Consider the following 19,492-nt stretch of genomic DNA (forward strand, 5'->3'; position numbering starts at 1 on the left):
TAGGAGAGAAACGGTTTATTGACATAGCCCGGGAGTCCCCACTCTCATCTCTGGGTCTGAGATGAGACTCCATCCAGAGCTTGGAAACTCACAAAGGCTGGCGGACACAGCCAGAGACAGCTGCTGTCCCCAGGCTCTTCAGGTGCAACGGGACGTCTGAAGACAGAACCTCTGTCTGGTCCATTCTTAGATCTTGAAAGAAGAAAGAATACAGCACATTCCATCCCAGCAGGGCGCCCACAGCCTCCTGTCCTGGAGCCCCATGACCAGGTTGTTCTTAGGGTGCTAGTGGCGTGAAGGGGGTGGGCAAATCTGAAGGCAAGGTCATCAAGCTGGTCATCTGGGAGCTCAGGCCCACGCCGCGGTTAGGGCCCAGCGGACACAGGGGCAGGTGACTGGAGAAGCAAGCAGTACAAGGGAGAGTTGTCGGGCTGGGGCCTAGCGTCATAAGGAACAGGAGCCTCCGTGTGCACAGGGAAGGCCAGGGGAAGAGGCCTTGCCCACTTGGAGAGTCCTGGGGCCTTGGCAGCAGGTTGAGAAGGGGCTGGCACTGCCAGGTACAGGTTTGGCTGAGGCTGGCCTTGGTTTAGGGAGGAGAGTGTGGGTTGGGGCTGGGGCAGGAGTGGCAAAGGAGCCACCCACAGGTGGCTCATGCACAGGACTCCACCTGGAGGCAGGTAAGCCAGTTACACCCAGTCCGTGTTCTTGGTATAAAATAATACACATATAAAAATAATACTCCATGCATTAGGGTTGGTCCCACTACGGGTGCGGCCTCCCCTCTGTCTCTGGTGAAGTTCGAATCGTTGGTTTAGCTTTCCTCTGACTTCCTGAACCTGTTCATAAGTTCCTCCAGCTCCGATCCACTTTGCTTTTTCTAGGAAAGAGAGATCGGACCTCAGCCGAGAGGTTGGAGAATAGGGTGCCCAGGTCAGGGCTCTGCTGTTGTTTTTTCAGTGACCCCAGGAACAGGTGCATGTGCCAAGAAAGGACCTCGGAAGCAGGCAGAAACCACTCACCTCCAGGAAGGCCTTCTGAACTGTAAGCTGGCTGTACACGCGGCTGCCCTCTTCCCCACACACTTTCTTCAATTCCTCTTTGTTGAGGGAGAAGAGCTGGGGCCCAGTTAAGATGCCCAGGTTCTCCACGATCCTAGAGGGGTCAGGTGGGGGCATGAGGGTGTGGCCCACGTGTCCTCCTGCCCCCCCCCCAGCTGTGCACACGGGGCTCACCAGCCACTGAAGGCCTTGGCTTCCAGCCAGGCTCGGACTTCTTTGGGACCTGACTCGAAGGTAAGTGGCAGGTGCACTGGCTGGCTGCGCTCCACGCGGAAGTTGCGCTGCGGCTGTGCCTTGATGTGGCTGATCTTTTTCATGAGCTCATCATTGACCTCGTCCATATGGTGAATTAGCTCTGCGGGGCGCATGCACTCAGCCCCTCCACCAGGACTGGTTCCACGCCTTCTCCCGCACCCCCCTCACACACTTCTGACCCCAAATGGGCTCTACTCACCTTCTTTGTTCCCTGCGAAAATGGGGGGCATTTTGTGGGTGGGGCTGGCAGGACCCCAGTATTTCTGGCCAGACTGCAAGGGGGTGAGGAAAAGGTAAAAGGGTTATTAGGACTTTACCCAGGACCCCTAGATATGTGGGCCAGCCCTTCCTTCCCTTGAGTAAGACCCCAGGAACCCACAAAGCCCTGGGCCCAGCTTGGGGGGCAGCAGGTTTCCAGGGCTCAAGCTCAAATGTCATATGGAGACCAGCTGCACCCCTGACCTTAGGGGCTATGGCTGTGCTGTAGACAGAATGGAGGCGTGGCAGGCGATCACCTGTTCCAAGGGGGCACCAACGTCTTCCTGCCGAGCCTCAGCCAGGATGTTACAGGGCACGTAGCCGGCCTGGCCACTGCGATTTCGCAGCTTCCACCACTGCCGGCCATCCTCCAGCACCTGCCAAGGCGTCAAAATGCCTGTGAGACACACCAACACCCGTGTGCAGACAGACCTCAAGTACTATTAGGGTCAGATGCTGGGGCTACTTGCCAAACTTTTACAGAGGGCCAGAGTCATCCAGGTGTCTCCTTAAGCCCAGCTTTCCATCCTCTGGGCCGTCTTGCCCTAATGGGCTACACAGTAGCTGCCTGGCGCCCCCAAGTCCTGGGGATAGGGTACCTCTTAACCTGATTCTGAATGTAGAGCTTCCCCCATCCTGTCCCACTTTTTGTCCCTGAGTGGGTGGCCTGGATTCAGGCTTGGCACAAAGAAGCTGGTCCAGCGTACCGCTCTTAGGTGGGCGCGAGTGACAAGCCCCTGCTGGGTTCTGCTGAAAGGCTACCCCACCACGGTAGACCTTCAGGGAATTCCCCCAGACATCAGAAAGCGGCTCAGTGGCTTAGTCGGACTGTGGCCGGGGGTGGGGGTGGGGTGGGTCAGAGAGGGCAGTGGAGGCTGAATAGGAAGCCCAGGTCAAGCACCCCGGGAAGACAGGTGAATTATACAACCTGGTCCCCACCGCAGCCCCCACCTCTCCTGTATATAGCCCAAGTCCTCACCTCCAGGACCTCATCCTTGAGCACGGACAGCTCATTGGCATTGCGTGCCGTGAAGTCGTAGAGGATCTTTACATACTTCGTCATGGCTGGTGTCGGCTGGTAGCCCCTGCAGGACCAGGAAGGGTTGAAGGGCAGGGCTGGACTGGGGTCTCTTCCTGCCTCCCAGCTGCAGCTGTCTCCCGCTCTGCCGCCCAGGTTGCAGTGCACAGAAGTGGTGCTCGCTCACCAGCCGGGAATGGAAACTGTGACATCCCAGCAGGCAGGAGGGGGCAGAACAGACTCCGAGAGGCTGGCTCAGCTCAAACTGTCTTAGGGAGTCTCTTGCCCTGCTCCTCAGAGGGCCTAGAGCAAGGGGTGTGCCTAGGGAGTGACAGGGTCACAGGTTCCCCGCTAACCACAAGACTAAGATTATTTTCAGAGTCATGGCCCCTTAGAGGCAACCAGGTGACCTCTCTGGAAGCCTCCCTGCACCCCTGGAGCAGGGGTGAGCTCTGGCTATTGGTACACTCCCCTAGCCAGGTCATGTTCCTGGCCAGTATAGTCCTGATACAGGGCGGTGCCCTATTCAGGTGCACTGGAGAGGGAGGAGGAATGGGCGATGCAGGTCTGTGCCCAGTGTATAGAGGTCTGAGAATCTTCTATACACGTGGTCCTAGCAGGGCCACTATATACCAAGCTAAAGAAGGCCAAGGAAAGGGGCTCGCTTGCTGGAAAATCTTGTTTATAGCCATTGAAAAGGAAGCCCTGGGCTGGGCGTGGTGGTGTACACCTTTAATCTCAGCACTCGGGAGGCAGAGGCAGGTGGACCACTGTGAATTTGAGGCCAACTTGGTCTACAAAGGGAGTCCAGGACAGCAAGGCTACACAGAGAAACCCTGTCTCAAACAAAACAAAACAAAAAAACCCTATTTTCTTCTTCTTCTTCTTCTTCTTCTTCTTCTTCTTCTTCTCCTCCTCCTCCTCCTCCTCCTCTTCCTCCTCCTCCTCCTCCTCCTCCTCCTCTTCCTCCTCCTTCTTCTCCGTCTATTGTTATTATTATTATTTTTTGAGACAGGGTTTCTCTATGTAGCCTTGGCTGCCCTGGCCTCACTTTGTAGACCAGGCTGGCCTCGAACTTACAGCAATTTGCCTGCCTCTGTCTCTGCCTCCCGAGTGCTGGGATTAAAGGTGTGCACCACCATGCCCAGCTGAAGAAAAAAAAATTTTTTTTCAATAAGAATTAAAATTATATAGAAGAAAGAAGAAAACTGGATCCTCACTTGGAAGCTAAGTGTTTTACACCAGAAGGAAGCATGTGGCACCGTGTGGTGGCAGCACACTTGTGACAGTGTGTGTGGCTCTCGCTCTCTAGGGACTTACCTGTTACTATGTGGGGAGCTGCCCGGTGGTGCAATGTCCTCTGGGGCTGGGGACTCAGAAGAGTGGCTGTGTTTTGAAGAGTTTCGGATGGACAGTCGGCTCATGGGGGTCAACTGTGGGGGAGAGCAGGAAGCCTGGGCTTGTTGTGGGGTACATACAGGCTGGGCCAGGGAGACACGGGGGGGGGGGGGGGGGGAGAAGCTTGATGAATTGCTGTGACCTAGCACCATTGAGGACAAAGGGCCGAATGCTAAGGCAGGTGGTGAGCCAAAGTAGCGAGCGTGTTGCGAGGGTTGCGGCAGACCGCATTGGTGCTTTGGAGCCTTGAGGGTAGAGGCACAGGCGGGCTGGGCTGGGGCTGGGCTGCAGCTCTGACCTGGTCACCGGGCACAGACGACAGGCCCTCTACTTCCCAGGGAGCCTCCTGTAGGACGTCCAGGGGTGGTTCCCAGCCGCTCTGGAACTTGGGCACATAGAGCGGCACCTGTGGCTCCCGGGGCCACTCAGAGCTGTGGTTGGCAGTCCAAAAGGTCAGTAACATGCCCTGCAGGGACCAACCCACCAGGGACCTCCATCTCAGGTCAGATGTTTCCCCTTCTCCATACCGAGGCCTCATCCAGGTCTCCCCCAGTGACTCCCACAGTGTCATCTCTTTGGGCACCAGGTGACCACGCAGGAAGCTCACAGCATCCGTGGACAGCAAAGGGCTGGAGACAGAGCGTGCAATGTCTGGGCCACCACAGGTGTTGATGATCTGGGCATAGTGAGTTTCAGTGGGGGAGGGGGAACCCAAGGCCACCAAATCCACCAGCCCCAGCCTATCACCCATCTACCCACCCACCACAGCTCTATAGGCTGGTGCTCAGGGAGGGACCGTGGCCTCCTGGGAACCTAGACAGAGCCTGAATATGCTAAGGTAGGCACGCGTTTCTTCCACCCCCAAACCCATGGCGTATCACTCTGTTGCCCCAGTCCCAACCGGCCCCGGCCCCAGTCACCAGATCCAGAGGCCCGAAGAGGAAGTGCACCAGCTCGGCTGCACTAGGGTTTTGGATGTGTTTCTGTAGCTTTGCCTGGGGGGCGGGAAGAACAAGCAGGTGACAGATGGCATGTGTGCGTGTGTGCACGCCTGTGTGCTGCCCCGCCCTCACTGCCAGCCAGCGCAACCAGTGCAGGGAGGGGCTGACTCACCAGGAGGTTGATGGCTAGCTTGGTTTTCTGGAAACAGTCCACGAACTCGCCTTCTGAGGGAGGTCGCGCTCGAAGTGTGAGGACACCCTCTGGCAAAATGTGGGAAGCTGTGAGCCTGGGACCCCCCCCTCCCCCCGACTGAGTGCCTGATGGGTCTTGCCTGGTGTCCACTTCCCACCATTCCTCGCCCCAGGGTTGTCCAGCCCTCCCTGTCACTCCGGTCAGCACCTGCTGGCCCCTTCTTGTTCTTCTTCTTCCCCCGTTTCCGCTGATTCAACTGCTTGAACGCCTCAGCTGCCTTCTGCAGCCGGGCCACGAACCACTCAATGTCATCCAGGGCGGAGTTGAGGATTTGCTGAGGTTAGAAGAGGGGTCCGGGGGTCAGCCATTGTCATCCCCGCCTGCTGTGGGGACACTCTGGCAGCAGAACGAATGGTCCAGGCCCAGTGCCAACAGGAAGCGGGCAAGGATGGAAAAGAGTCTTGGAAGGCTGGGTACCCACCGTTTCCTTTTCTATTCTCTGAGCTAGCACAGCCCGTGGCTCCTCATCCTGGGATTCCCTGCGGCGATAACCTGTTGTGGGGGCGGGGGCGGGGGGGGGGGGGGAGAGACGGTCAGAGCAGCTGCCAAAAGGGCTCTCTCTATTAACTCCAAAGGGTGTCCCCCACCCACCCCTCAGCCTACCTGGCTCACTGAATGGCACTGGCAGTGGCAGGCCCACACGGTTCTTGGCCTGAGGGGAATCTCCAGCCTGTCGTTGGAAGGGGATGTGGGCGGGGCTTTGAGGAGGGGGCAAGATAGACTGCCTCTGACGGATCTTCTCCTGGTGTCCCCTAGGGCGGAGAGGAAGACACAGTTCAGCCTAGCCATGGTCCTCCCACCCTCCCTACCCAGGCTACTGTGCCCCAAGCAAAAAGGGCACTTTGGACATTTTCCCTTCCCTTTCTACACCCCCCCCCCAGGGCCGTACTTTAGGGTCTGTGGCCGCATCTTCTTCCCCAGCCGGTGGTCAGCCAGGGCGCTCTCAATGTCTTCCTGCACCAGCTCTGCCTGGGGAAACAGGGGTGTCAAGTCAGCTTGGCCAACTGGCACTATGCCCACCCCTGGCTGTCTGCCTCACCTCCACCTCATCACAGTGAAAGAAGTGGATGTCGGGCTTGCTCTGGTCGGAGTCCTGGCACACCAGCAGCAGCACGGAGGGGTAGCGCAACTGGTTTAGCACTGTCTGGCTGTGCTGCACAGTGGGCAGGGGGAAGTTCTCCAGTTCTTCCTGTGGGAGGGTATGTGATGGGTGAGCCGTGGCTGACAGGCCCTGGCTATGGATGTAAGCTACCATCATGAGCATAGATGACACTACGTATGTGGCTGAGAAAGGAACCGACACCCCAGCAATGGATATTTCCGGTCATAGTGTTTGGAACATGTTACACAGATAGGAACACATGTGTAACTCGCAGATGCAAAACGAGAACACAGCCGAGACTTGGCCCGTGGGCAGAGAGAGAGAGACACAGGCACTAATGGGGATGGCCCCAGAGCACAGGCAGGCCCCTGGGACACAGCCAGCAAGCCTCTCGCAGGGAACAGCGCTGGCCTGGTTGCTCAGCAACCTAGCAGGTGCAGAGCTAAGCTGTCCTAGGCTGCCAAAAGTGGCCCAGACTCCCAGCTGGGTCCAGTTTTCCCTACCCACCCTCAGCCTCGTTCCCTTCCATAGATCAGCATGGCCACACACGTCCGGATGAACTGGACATCTGGCCCTGCCTCCGCCCATCCACTCCGTGCAGCTGCTGCTGCTGTTGTCAGCCAGTACCTGAGTCTCAACGTCCAGCAGTCTCAGTGACTTGTCATTCACCTGCAGCAGCACTTCCTGGGCCCAGACCTTCTCCTTGGAGCTCAGCTGCACCAGCTTCCGGATGGCATCATCCACTGAGGCAATAGCCTCACTCTTGTCCATGATGAATGTGGCCAGGTGCTAAGGAAAAGGTCAGAGGTCACCACTGGGCACAGGAGATGGCAGTCTGGGAGCCTCAGGCAACTGGGGGATCCTGAGGGGGTCCCAGGTACACCTCAGGTGGGAGGAGTCGCCTTTCTGCTCTGGTGTGTGTCTTTGTGGGTCCTCAAAAGCTTTCAGACTGGGGCAAGAGAGATGGCTCAGTAGTTAAGAACAGTAGCTGCTCTTTCAGAAGATGGGGGGTTCAGTTCTCGGCATTCACTCGGGAGGCAGAGGCAAGCAGATTGCTGTGAGTTCAAGGCCAGCCTGGTCTACAAAGTTAGTCCAGGACAGGCAAGGCTACACAGAGAAACCTTGTCTCGAAAAACCAAAAAATAAATAAATAAATAAATAAATAAATAAAATTAAACCACTTTCCATACTTGCTAGCTTTGATGCTACATGCTTTTATTTCTAGCACTTAGGAGGCAGATGCAGATAAATCACTGTGGCATTGAGGCCAGCCTGAAATATACAGCAAGTTTCAGGAAACCCCACAGTGAATGCACACACACACACACACACACACACACACACACACACACACACAGTGAATATATACATATATATACACACACACACACATATACACTGTGAATATATATATATATAGACTATTGTATAGCTGGGCAACACTCTACTTGTGTCTCCCTATTTTTTAAAAAATATTTATTAAAAGCCGGGCGTGGTGGCTGTAATCCCAGCACTCGGGAGGCAGAGGCAGGTGGATTGCTGTGAGTTCGAGGCCAGCCTGGTCTACAAAGTGAATCCAGACAGTCAAGGCTAACACAGAGAGACCTTGTCTCAAAAAACAAAACAAAACAAAAATTATTTATTTATTATGTATACAGGGTTCTACCTGCATGTACAGCTGTAGGGCAGAAAAGGGCATCAGATCACATTACAGATGGTTGTGAGCCACCATGTGGTTGCTGGGAATTGAACTCAGGACCTTTGGAAGACCAAGTGTCTCTCTTAACCACTGAGCCATCTCTCCAGCCCATTGTCTCCCTATTTTGATACTGTGATGCAGGGACAGTGGAGTTTAGGACCTTTTGCCCTCACAGCACCTAGTGTCCCTTCCTTCACAGATGTCACCTTCCATACTGATTTTGTTTTGATCTCTTTCTGTCTTGTTGAGACAGAGTCTAATGTATCCTGGGCTGGTCTCAAACTGAAACTGGCTACGCAGCTGAGGATGACCTTGAACTCCTCACTTTTCTACCGCATCTCCCAAGAGATGTGATTGCAGGTTTGTGCCACCATATCTGTATGAGTCTGTGGTGCTGAGCATCAAAGCCAATGCTTTGTGCCTGTTAGGTAAGTACTTTACACACTGAACTACATCCCCAGCCCCTCAGCCCTTTTGGGAGACAAGGTTGTACTCTGTAGCCCAGGCTGGCCAGGATCTCACTATATAGCCCAGGATATTTTCAAACTTGCAGTAAATCTTCTACCTCAGATTCCTGGGTGCTAGGATTACAAGCCTGTGCCACCTCTCCTTGCTTTTGGCTAGTGTCCTTTTTTATTTTTGTGTGTATGATTATTTTGCCTACATGTATGTATGTGTGTGTACCATGTATGTGCCTGGTGTCAGAGGAGAGCAAAAGAGGGCGTCAGAGCCCCTGCAGCTGGAGTTACACAGTTGTGAGCTGCTGGATGTGGGTGCCTTTGTAAAATCCATCTCTCCAGACCCTGGCTAGTTTTGTTTATATACATAAAGAGAGAGACATGCGGTTGGACAGCGGTGGCACACGCCTTTAAGGCCAGCCCCTGGGAGGCAGGAGCAGGAGAATCTTTGTGAGTTCAAGGCCACCCTGGTCTACAGACCAAGTCCAGGACAGCCAAGTGTACACAGAGAAACACTGTCTCAAACAACAACAACAGCAACAAAAACCAAACCAAACCACCCTGAAGGACAGGGGTACTAAGTCCTTTAAAGTGCCCAACTATCTTGCTCAAACCTCCCCAGTACTGAGATTACAAGTGTGTGCTACCACACTGGGTATAAGTAACTTTACAATTTTTAAAATCATTTTAGCTGGGCATGGTGGCGCACTCCTGTAATTCCAGCCCTTGGGAGGCAGAGGCAGGTGGATCACTGTGAGTTTGAGGCCAGCCTGGTCTACAAAGTGAGTCCAGGACAGCCAGGAGTACAAGAGAAACCCTGACTAGAAAAACAAAAGCAAACAAACAAGCAAATAAAAGATGTATTTATTATGTATACAGTGTTCTGCCCGCATATATGCCTGTTCGCCAGAAGAGAGGCACCAGATCTCATTATAGATGGTTGTGATCCACTGTGTGGTTGCTGGGACTTGAACTCAGTACCTTTGCAAGAGTAGTCAGTGCTCTTAACATCTAAGCCATCTCTCCAGCCCCCTAGTGTAATCTTTTAACAAAGTGAATTATATGACGTCTGACTGAATTTTAAAAATTGCACTTTTTAAAGAGACTATTATTTCTAGCCAGGCATGTTGGCTGGTGGCGCATACCTTTAATCCCAGCACTTGGGAGGCAGAGGCAGGGGGATTACCAAGGCCAGCCTGGTCTACAGAGTGAGTTCCAGGACAGTTATGGCGAAAACAAAGAAACCCTGTCTCGGGGAGGAAGAGAGAGAGAGAGACACTATCCTTTTATTTCGGGATTGATTTTCATCTCTTCTACTGGCCAATGCCAAAAGTCCCTGTGAGCTACACTCGTGCGTTTAGACACAGAGAAGCGGCAGGCACTCTGGTCCAGCCCGAGCCCGCTCTCTCTACTGACAAAATGGTGACACCTGGAGAAGCTGAAGCATGCATCTTCTTCCCTTCCCAGAACTAACGCAGGTAACCTGCAAGGTTTAGTGCAGGTCGATGGCTCCGAACAGGCTCAGCAATGAGTAGGCAGAAACAGTGGGATAGGTAACAAGTCAGGCAGGGTAAACACTGAAACACAATTCCCCACAACTAACCAAACAAAACCATGCTGCTAGGTGACCAGACAAGTCTCAGGAGATGCCAAACGACTGAAAAGCACGGAGTTCTTTGACCTTAGGGGAACTAGAGCACAGATCAATAAAAAACCTTCAGCAGGGTGTGGTGGTGCGAGGCTGTCATCTCAACACCCGGAAAGCACAAGTCAGAAACCAGGAGTTCAAGGTTCTCTGTACGCATTGTGTTCAAGGCTAGCTAGTCTGGCCTCTATGGGGCCCTGTCTCAAAAACAAACAAGCAAATACATTTATTATATATACAATGCTCTGCCTACACACCAGAATAAGGCATTATATCACTTTATAGATGGTTGTGAGCTGTCATGTGGTTGCCGGGAATTGAACTCAGGACTTCTGGAAGAACAGTCAGTGCTCTTAACCTCTGAGCCATCTCTCCAGCCCCTAAATAAATAAATTAAAACTGAAAATATTCTCAGGGCTGGAGAGAGAGCTCAGTGATAAATGGCACTCTTCCAGGGGATCTGAGTTCAATTCCCAGCACCCACATGGTAGCTCACAACTATCTGTAAATGGAGTCTCATTTCCTCTTCTGGTGTGCATGAAAACAGAGCACTTGCCGGGCTTGGTGGCACACACCTTTAATGCCAGCACTAGGCAGAGGCAGGAGGATCGCTGCAAGTTTAAGGCCAGGCTGGTCTACAAAGTGAGTCTAGAACAGCCAAGGCTACACAGAGAAACTCTATCTTGAAAAAAAACAAACACAAAAAACAATCAAACAAACAAAAACAAAAAAAAAAAAAAGAAAAGAAAAGAAAACAGAGCACTTATATACATAAAATAAATAAATATTTATAAAAACACAACAAATTCTTAAAGCATGGTAACAAATGCTTGTCACCCCAGCACTTGGGAACTGAGGCAGGGGGGCCAGGAGTTTCAGGCTAGTCTGGGTTACAGAGTAAAACCCTGCCTCAAAAACCTGTGAATGAATGAATAAAGAAATGAATGACATATAGCAAAAATAACTTATGGGTCAAAAATAAAGTCACAGCCCAGCAAATGGCAGTAGCTCATCCCTTTAGTCCCAGCACTTGGAAGACAGAGGGAGGTGGATCTCTATGAATTCTAGACCAGCCTGGTTTATGAGGTCCAGGTCAGCCAGGACTTGGCTTACCAGCCAGTAAGACCTTGTCTCAAAAAGAAAAAAAGAAAAGAAAAGACAAAAGAAAGAAAAACAAATAATGAAGTTACAAAGAAGATGTAAAAATATTATTTGGAGCTGAATAAAAAAGTCACATATGACTATTGTTTCAGTGAAATCTATAGCTTCCAATAAACATATTAGTTTAAAAAAAAAAAGCACCTAAGGCCAGGTACGGTGGCCTTTAATCCCAGTAATCAGGAGGCAGAGACAAGTGGATTGAGTAAGTTCGAGGCCAGTCTGATCTACAAAGAGAGTTCTAGGACAGCCAGGCTATTACAGAGAGAAACTCTATGTTGAAAAAAAACAAAAACAAACAAACAAACAAAAAAGCATTTAAGATCAATTATCTAAGCTTTTACCTTAACAAGCTAGAAAACCCTGTTGGCTTTGCGGTTTAGTGGTAGGCACATGTCCAGCCTGAACATCGGCCTGGGTTCCATCCCTAGCACTGAGACTAAACAAACAAAGCAAGTTGAACACAATGAAATAAGACCCAAAGTAAATGGAAGGAAATTATGGGCAAAAATCCACAAACCAGGAAACAATCAACATAGTATATTAAATTTAAAAATTAAATAAGGCCCAAAGTTAACCCCTTAGCAAGGGTAATTAGAGGCAACACTAATGTCTGAGCAGGGCATGGTAGGTGGTCTACGCCTACAGTCGCAGCAGCCTGGGAGACAGAAGCAAGTGGAAGCAGAAGGGTCATTGCAAGGTCAAAGCCAGCCTGGCCAACACACCAAGTTCTAGACTAGCTAAGGTTAACTTGAAAGACTCTGTTACCAAAAAACAAAAACAAACAAGACAAAAACTAAAGAACCCACAACTACAACGATAAAAAACAAACAAACAAACAGACAAATGAACAACCAAAAGTACCCTGCTGATTTTCAAAAACCAAAAGGAAAGACGCAACATGACTAAAAATCTTACAGACATGAGAATGAAACTTCCATACAAAGGAAATCTTGCAGGCCAGGCGTGGTGGTTCACACTGCTAATCCCAGCACTCAGGAAGAAGAGGCAGGCAGATCTACAGAGCAAGTTCCAAAACAGCCAATGCTATAGAGAAACTTTGTCTCAAAAACGACCAAACACCAAACAAACAAAAAACAAAAGCAAACAACCCACACCTCCAAAAAGGAAAATTTGCCATGGTTATTATACAGAAAATTGAGGTCTCTATTATTTATTTAATAATATTATTTAACATTTATTTTAAAAAAATAAAAAACACAAAACACAAAAAACAAAAAACAAGGCTTAGCCAGTCATTGTGGTGCACTCCTATAATCCCAGCCCTTGGAGAGGCAGAGACAGGCAGATCTCTGAGAGTTCGAAGCCAGCCTGGTCTACAAAGCCAGTCTAGGACACAGAGAAACCCTGTCTCGAAAAAACAAAAACAAAAACAAAGAAACGAACAAAACAGGGACTGGAGCGATGGCTCAGAGGTTAAGAGCACCGACTGCTCTTCCAGAGGTCCTGAGTTCAATTCCCAGCACCCACACAGTGGCTCACAACCATCTATAATGAGATCTGGTGCCTTCTTCTGGGGGGGACAGGCACACATGCAGGCTGAATGTTGTATACATAATAAATGAATAAATGTTTAAAAACAAAAAACAAAAGAACAACAACAACAACAACAACAACAAAACCCCAAACAAACAAAAAGTGCTCAGGTCTGGAGAGCACATCCTGTTCCTGCAGAGGAAGGTTATTCAGTTCTCAGCACCATATCAGAAACATGTGCATACACATAAACAATAAAATGTCCATAATAACGTGTTAGCAAATAGCTATGAACATAGACAAAGGTTTTTGTTTCTGTTTTTGGTTTTGGTTTTTGGTTTTTCAAGACAAAGTCTCTCTGTGTTGTCTTGGCTGTACTGGACTCACTTTGTAGACCAGGCTGGCCTGGAACTCAGCAATCCACCTGCCTCTGCCTCCTGAGTTCTGAGACTAAAGGTGTGCACCACCACACCCGGCTCAAAGTTGTTTTGTTGTTGTTGTTTTTGCTGTACTGAGGACTGAATTCAGGGCCTCATGTATGCTGGGCGAGTATACTACCACTGAACCATATCCCCAGCTCAGTTAAAATTTATTATTTAGCTGGACATGGTGGCGGATCGCTGTGAGGTCGAGACCAGCTTGGTCTACAAAGTGAGTTCAGAACAGCCAAGGCTACACAGAGAAGTCCTGTCTCCAAAAACAAAAACAAAAACAAAAACAAATTTAAATTATTTATTTCAGGGCTGGGTGTGGTGATACACTCTTTTAATCTCAGCACTCAGGAGGCAGATGCAAGCAGATCACCGCATGTTGGGCCAGCCTCATCTATATAGCAAGGTTCAGGACAACCTGGATCTATCTAAAAATTTTATTTATGCATTTATGTACTTATGTATTTATTTTTGTGTTTTTGTTCTTTGAGACAGGGTTTCTCTGTGTAGCCTTGGCTGTCCTGGGCTGGCCTCAAACTCACAGAGATCCACCTGCTTCTGCCTCCCACGAGCTGTTATTATTGGAACTCACTCTTTAGACCAGGCTTACCTCAAACTCAGACCTCTTCCTGCCATTGCCTTTGTAGCACTGGGATTAAAGGTGTGCACTACCACCACCTGACTCAGTATTTTATTTTATTTTTATTATTTTGGCTTTTTGAGACAGGGTTTCTCTGTGTAGCCTTGGCTGTCCTACACTCACTCTGTAGACCAGGATGGCCTCAGACTCACATTGATCTGCCTGCCTCTGTCTTCTGAGTGCTAGGACTAAAGGCGTGCGCCACCACACTCAGCCTTCTGCTGGTTGTCTCAGTCAGAGAATGGAGGCAAGAAAAATAAATGGCATAGAAATAATAAATAAAGAATAGACTTCCATTTATTTAACTATTTCATTATTCATTCGTGTATTTCTTGATTTACTTTTTGAGACAGGGTCTCAGTATGTAGCCCCTCCTGTTTGGAACTCATTATGTAGACCAGGCCGACTGCAAACTCATAGATAGCCACCTGTCTCTCCCTCTTGAGAGCTGAGATTAAAGGTGCATGCCATCACAGCTGGCCTTTAAAAAAAAAAAAAACCACCCTATGTGAGTGTGTGAGTGTGTGTGATAGTGTGTGTGTGTGTGTGTGTGTGTGTGTGTGTGTGTGTGTAGGTACTCACGGGGGCCAGAAGGGAGCCAAGATTCCCTTGACCTGAATTTACAAATATTTCTGAGCTGCCCATTAGCGGTGCTGGGAACTGAACTTTGGTCCTCTGAAAGGGCAAGCAAGTGTTCTTAACCTCTCAGCCAGCTCTCCAGCTCTCAGATATTTCTTTTCAAACAATATAATTGTCTCTATGAAGACAGTCTGGTCTCCAAGGAAATCATTAAACTCACCAAAGCCTCAGGACACTTGACAACCATACAAAAGTTCCATTGTTTAGCTATATATAAGCAGCAGATAATTAGAAGATGAAGTTAAAAAAAAAAACAATACTACAGTGCACACACCTTGGGGGCCACCACAGCTCTCTACTTAAGTCTAAGATTCTATTAGTGAGAGGGAACTCATGCCTTGCAGCGAAAGCCCAGCCAGCTAGCTACCCAGGACTCGTGAAGTCATGGATCTTGGAGGAGAAACTACGACTGCAACTTTATTACACCAGCATAACTCTTACTTACATTTTATTTTATTTTTGTTTTTTGTTTTTCTTTTTTGAGACAGGGTTTCTCTGTGTAGCCTTGGTTGTCCTGGACTCACTTTGTAGATCAGGCTGGCCTCAAACTCAGAGATCCGCCTGCCTCTGCCTCCCAAGTGCTGGGATTAAAGGCATGTGCTACCACATCCGGCCCTCTTATTTACATTTTAAATATTTGTCCTCATACCCACAGATAAATGTAGTCCTGACGCTTTGACAAGGAAACTTCTCTTTGTAACAAAAGGAGACCATTACAGAAAACCACAACCAACCGAAACGCAGAGCTGTGGAGCCCAGTCCCAGCGATAAACCTACAAAGCAGCCCCCCCCCCCCTACAGCTCAGGTAACATTGCAGATGAAGGGGCAGAAAGACTGTGTAAGAGCCAGAGGGTCAGGGAGTGTGCTGCGAGACGGCGGCTGCTAGTAATGTCCGAAACCGCACCCATAAAGTCCCATCAACATGGCTGCTCAAAAGTGAGCTCAACAAAGATAACAACAGTATACATGCCAGAGTGGGTGGGGCAAAGCCCACAAGGCCTCAGTCTCAATCCCACACCAAGACAGATAGGCAACTGAGGAATGTGAGACCTGGAGAAACAGTCTTCTCTAGGGCAGAGCACACCAGCTGGTTTCCAATACCAAATGGTGGTCAGCCCTGAAAACATACATGCGCACGAGCAACATTGTACAGGCTGAACAAGCTGAATATTCAGGAAGATATATGCATATATAAGCATACACACACACACACACACACACACACACACACACACACACAACAAGCATACACACACACGTAAACAATTAATGAAAAACAAGGCCATGAATTTGAAAGAGAGGCAAAAGCGGTATATGGGAGAATTTGGAGGACGGAAAAAGAAGGGGTACATGATATAATTATATTATAATTTCAAAAATTAAAAAGGGCGCCGGGCTGTGGTGGCGCACGCCTTTAATCCCAGCACTCGGGAGGCAGAGGCAGGTGGATCGCTGTGAGTTCGAGGCCAGCCTGGTCTACAAAGTGAGTCCAGGACAGCCAAGGCTACATAGAGAAACCCTGTATTGAAAATTAAAAAAAAAAAAAAACAAAACAAAAATTAAAAAGGGGCTGGAGAGATGGCTTAGTGATGAGAGTACTTTTGTTCTTGCAGAGGACCCTGATTCAGTTCCTGGCACCCACGTGGCAGCTTGTAACTGTCTGTAACTGTATTTCCAGGGAATTTATTGCCCTCAATGGGTACCAGACTTGCATATGCTGTATATACATACAGACAGGCAAAACACTCATATGTATTATAAAATAAATCTAAAATATTTAAAACAACAACAACAAAAGGGAAAAAACAAAAAGAAGAACCAGGCTCTGTGGTGCACACCTTTAATCCTAGCACTCGGGAGGCAGAGGCAGGCAGATCTTTGTAAGTTTGAGACCAGCCTGGTCTACAAAGCAAATCCAGGACAGTGAGGGCTACACAGAGAAACCCTGTCTTGAAAAACCAACCAACCGGCCGGGCGTGGTGGCGCACGCCTTTAATCCCAGCACTCGGGAGGCAGAGGCAGGCGGATCGCTGTGAGTTCGAGGCCAGCCTGGTCTACAAAGCGAGTCTAGGACAGCCAAGGCTACACAGAGAAACCTTGTCTCAAAAAACCAAAAAAAAAAAAAAAAGAAAAAGAAAAAAGAAAAACCAACCAACCAAACAACCAAACAAAAACCAGTACCATCTGTGCCAGGTGTGGTGATACACGCCCTCCTCCCCAGCACTACGAAAGCAGAGGGAGGTGGTAAATCTCTATGGAAACCACCCTAGTCTAAATAGCAAGTGTCAGGTCACTCAGGGTTACATAGTGAAACCCTGTCCCAAACCAAAACCAAAACCAAAGCAAGAATAAAACCACACGACTGTTTATGTTGTGAGCATGACGTGGGGAAACTTCTCATGGTTCCATTTGTAAGCTGAAGAATAATTCAGATGTTAATATGACCTCCACAATGAAAGCCAGGAAAAAAACTCGTTACAAAATTAAATCTTAATAAATGGAGAAATATTTGTGAATGGGAACACGAAATATTGTTAAGATGCCAATTCTCAAGTTGGAGGCCAACCTGGTCTATAAAGTAAGTCTGGGACAGCCAAGGCTACACAGAGAGACCTTGTTTTGAAAAAACAAAAAACAAACAAAAGAGATGTCAGTTCTCCCTATACTGATAATAGATTTGACTCAATGACAATCAAATGTTACCAATGTGCTTATTTACTTAATTAGAGACTGGGTCTCAAATATTAAAATAAAGCTGATAATGGGCCTAGATGCAAAAATACTACACTACCATGAAAACACAGAACTCATCAGTGTTAACTCCTGGAGATGAAAAAAAATAACCAGCCGGGCGTGGTGGCGCACGCCTCTAATCCTAGCACTCGGGAGGCAGAGGCAGACGGATCGCTGTGAGTTCGAGGCCAGCCTGGTCTACAAAGGGAGTCCAGGACAGCCAAGGCTACACAGAGAAACCCTATCTCAAAAAAACCAAAAAAAAAGAAAAAAGAAAAAAAAAAGAAAAAAAAAAAAAAAGAAAGAAAGAAAGAAAGAAAATAACCAGAAAAAGCAATGGGCATATTACTAGATGTCTCTAAAATCAAATATATCTGCTTATCAAAAGATGTTGACACACATTAATTAACAAATTACTGGCTGGAAAAAGATTTGTTTGCTTTTTTCTTTTTGAGACAGGGTTTCTCTGTGTAGTCCTGGCTGTCATGGAACTCTGTCATAGGCTCTGTAGACCAGGCTGGCCTCAAACCCACAGAGATCTGCCTGCCTGAGTGCTGGGATTACAGGCGTGGGCCACGGCACCCTGCTTCTCTAAAAGACAAATGTTGGGGCTGCAAGACAGATCAGCATTGCTAGGGGTCGGGGTGGGATGGCTTTGAACAGGAGGAGGTCTCAGAGACACCTAGGAGTGATGGATGGTAACAGAACCGTACCCCCACGTTAATTTATTGTAGAAGTCAGGAAAAAGTCAAAAGAAGCAGGCCCGGTTTCAGCACTCCTACTGTTTCTCAGTCTCTTTCTCTCAGGCCTCAATGTTTTCATCAGAGAGAGGCAGACAAGCCTTAAAGAAAGCCCTGCCCTGCTGGCCCCTGAGCAGGAAGAAAAGGTCCCCGCATCAGCAAGGCAGTGTCAAGTAGTACAGAGCAAAGTCCAGGAGCCAGGCTAGACGCCCCACACACGCACGTAGTTCCTCACCAAGGAGGACAAAGTTTCACTTCTGAGGAAGGTGGCGCATTGCAAAGGAGGAGGTCAGAGCTGAGCCCTCTCTGCCTTCATGCCCTGTCCTTGGACACTGAATTGCTGTGGTCACTGTATCATGACCCATTGGCCCAGGGTGGTCAGAACCTTGATCACCCAAGACAGCAGAGCTGAGGAGCCATGGGGATACCTGATCGCTCTTTTGGTCCATTGGTTGGGGATACTGTGTGGGGTCGGGAGACAGGAGAGAGACAGCAACACAGGGGACCCACTGCTAATGCTGGTTACTAGGGGGCTCCTCTGTCTTTTTTGGGGGGGACTCCTCTGTCTACTTCTCTGTCATTACTCAGGGTTACCTTACAAGCTCAGTCTATGGCTAGGAACCCAGCCGGCTCCCCGTCCCAGAAAAGCCATTTTAAAAGATAGTTCTTGGATTGTCAGGGCAAATGAAAAGTAGCTAGGAGAAGAGCCACTCAAGCTGGCAGCTGGTCAAAGGGCACAGGTTACGTCTAGACTCAGCACTGCCATCCAGGCTCCCTTTAGCACTCCATAAAGGGCGGCTTTGTTCCATCATGCTCCTCCCAATGCAGTTCCTTGTTTGGGGGCCAAAGATGACAACTTCCTTCCACGGTCTTTCCTGAGCTGCCCAGTGACACAGGTGATGTCTCGGGCACCCTGGGTGGTGTGGGCCACGGGTACCCAACTCCATTCAGGCCCCACTATGAACTCCCACAGTCTTGAGGAAACTGCGTTACCACCATGGCTGGGGCCAGGGCCAGGGCCAGCAAGGGCCGGTCCTTTGCTCTCTCCTCCCACATCTCCCTGAGCCTCTGATTCTCTCTCCTGTTTCCAAACAAAGGGAGCAGCGGGTATTTCCTGGCCCTTACCTGGACGTGGTACTGTGAAGTCTCATGCATGATGACGTTGGAGTTGGAATATTTCTTCCTCTGCTCTGGATGGAGAGACAGATGTCATGCACCCCAAAGTGTAAGACCCAGGCTAGTGGGACTTGGCCCCCAAGGGTGACAGGGGAGAGTAGAGTTCAGAGTTGAGAGTTGCTGCTTTTTGAACCCCTCCCAGCCATCAGGAAGGACTGCAGGCTGAGGAGTGGCACTGAGGCTCCTGTGGGGACTAGAAGGATCACATGGGGGAACCTTCTAGCTTGGCCCTGTGACAAGCCCCACTGGGGACCTGAAGCTCCAGAAGACAGATTTATTCAGAATGGGAGGGCTCAGTTCTCATTAAGGATTCTTGGGTGAGGGGCAGGAAACTCAGTGATATCTAATGGGGCTCCCCACTTTCCTAGGGAGGAATCCAGGCCAATGCCTCT

General features: G+C 49.4%; 1 protein-coding gene and 1 long non-coding RNA gene across 3 annotated transcripts in view; one reads left to right on the top strand and one right to left on the bottom strand.

Moving 5' to 3' along the window:
* Window positions 1-19,492, bottom strand: part of EPS8L2 (EPS8 signaling adaptor L2) — a 23,088-nt gene continuing 3,596 nt past the window's right edge. For both annotated transcript variants that reach the window (XM_084773528.1, XM_084773529.1), the window contains 18 exons: window positions 19,050-19,114; window positions 6,911-7,072; window positions 6,221-6,370; window positions 6,071-6,150; window positions 5,785-5,933; window positions 5,603-5,673; window positions 5,329-5,455; window positions 5,101-5,189; window positions 4,908-4,982; window positions 4,515-4,663; window positions 4,286-4,418; window positions 3,910-4,022; window positions 2,551-2,656; window positions 1,829-1,948; window positions 1,513-1,585; window positions 1,233-1,413; window positions 1,020-1,152; window positions 1-877 (listed from right to left, as the gene is read on the bottom strand). In XM_084773528.1, coding sequence (XP_084629654.1) covers window positions 812-877; window positions 1,020-1,152; window positions 1,233-1,413; window positions 1,513-1,585; window positions 1,829-1,948; window positions 2,551-2,656; window positions 3,910-4,022; window positions 4,286-4,418; window positions 4,515-4,663; window positions 4,908-4,982; window positions 5,101-5,189; window positions 5,329-5,455; window positions 5,603-5,673; window positions 5,785-5,933; window positions 6,071-6,150; window positions 6,221-6,370; window positions 6,911-7,072; window positions 19,050-19,114 — 2,042 coding nt within the window. In that variant the 3' untranslated portion in view covers window positions 1-811. The remainder of the gene's footprint in view (window positions 878-1,019; window positions 1,153-1,232; window positions 1,414-1,512; window positions 1,586-1,828; window positions 1,949-2,550; window positions 2,657-3,909; window positions 4,023-4,285; window positions 4,419-4,514; window positions 4,664-4,907; window positions 4,983-5,100; window positions 5,190-5,328; window positions 5,456-5,602; window positions 5,674-5,784; window positions 5,934-6,070; window positions 6,151-6,220; window positions 6,371-6,910; window positions 7,073-19,049; window positions 19,115-19,492) is intronic.
* The window catches only part of LOC311592764, a 9,286-nt gene continuing 8,809 nt past the window's right edge, over window positions 19,016-19,492 (top strand). The window contains exon 1 of the long non-coding RNA XR_014777505.1: window positions 19,016-19,149. This is a non-coding gene — a long non-coding RNA (uncharacterized lncRNA). The remainder of the gene's footprint in view (window positions 19,150-19,492) is intronic.

The sequence above is a fragment of the Acomys minous genome (assembly GCF_964271855.1).
Source record: "Acomys minous genome assembly, chromosome: 2".
Classification (NCBI taxonomy): Eukaryota; Metazoa; Chordata; class Mammalia; order Rodentia; family Muridae; genus Acomys; species Acomys minous.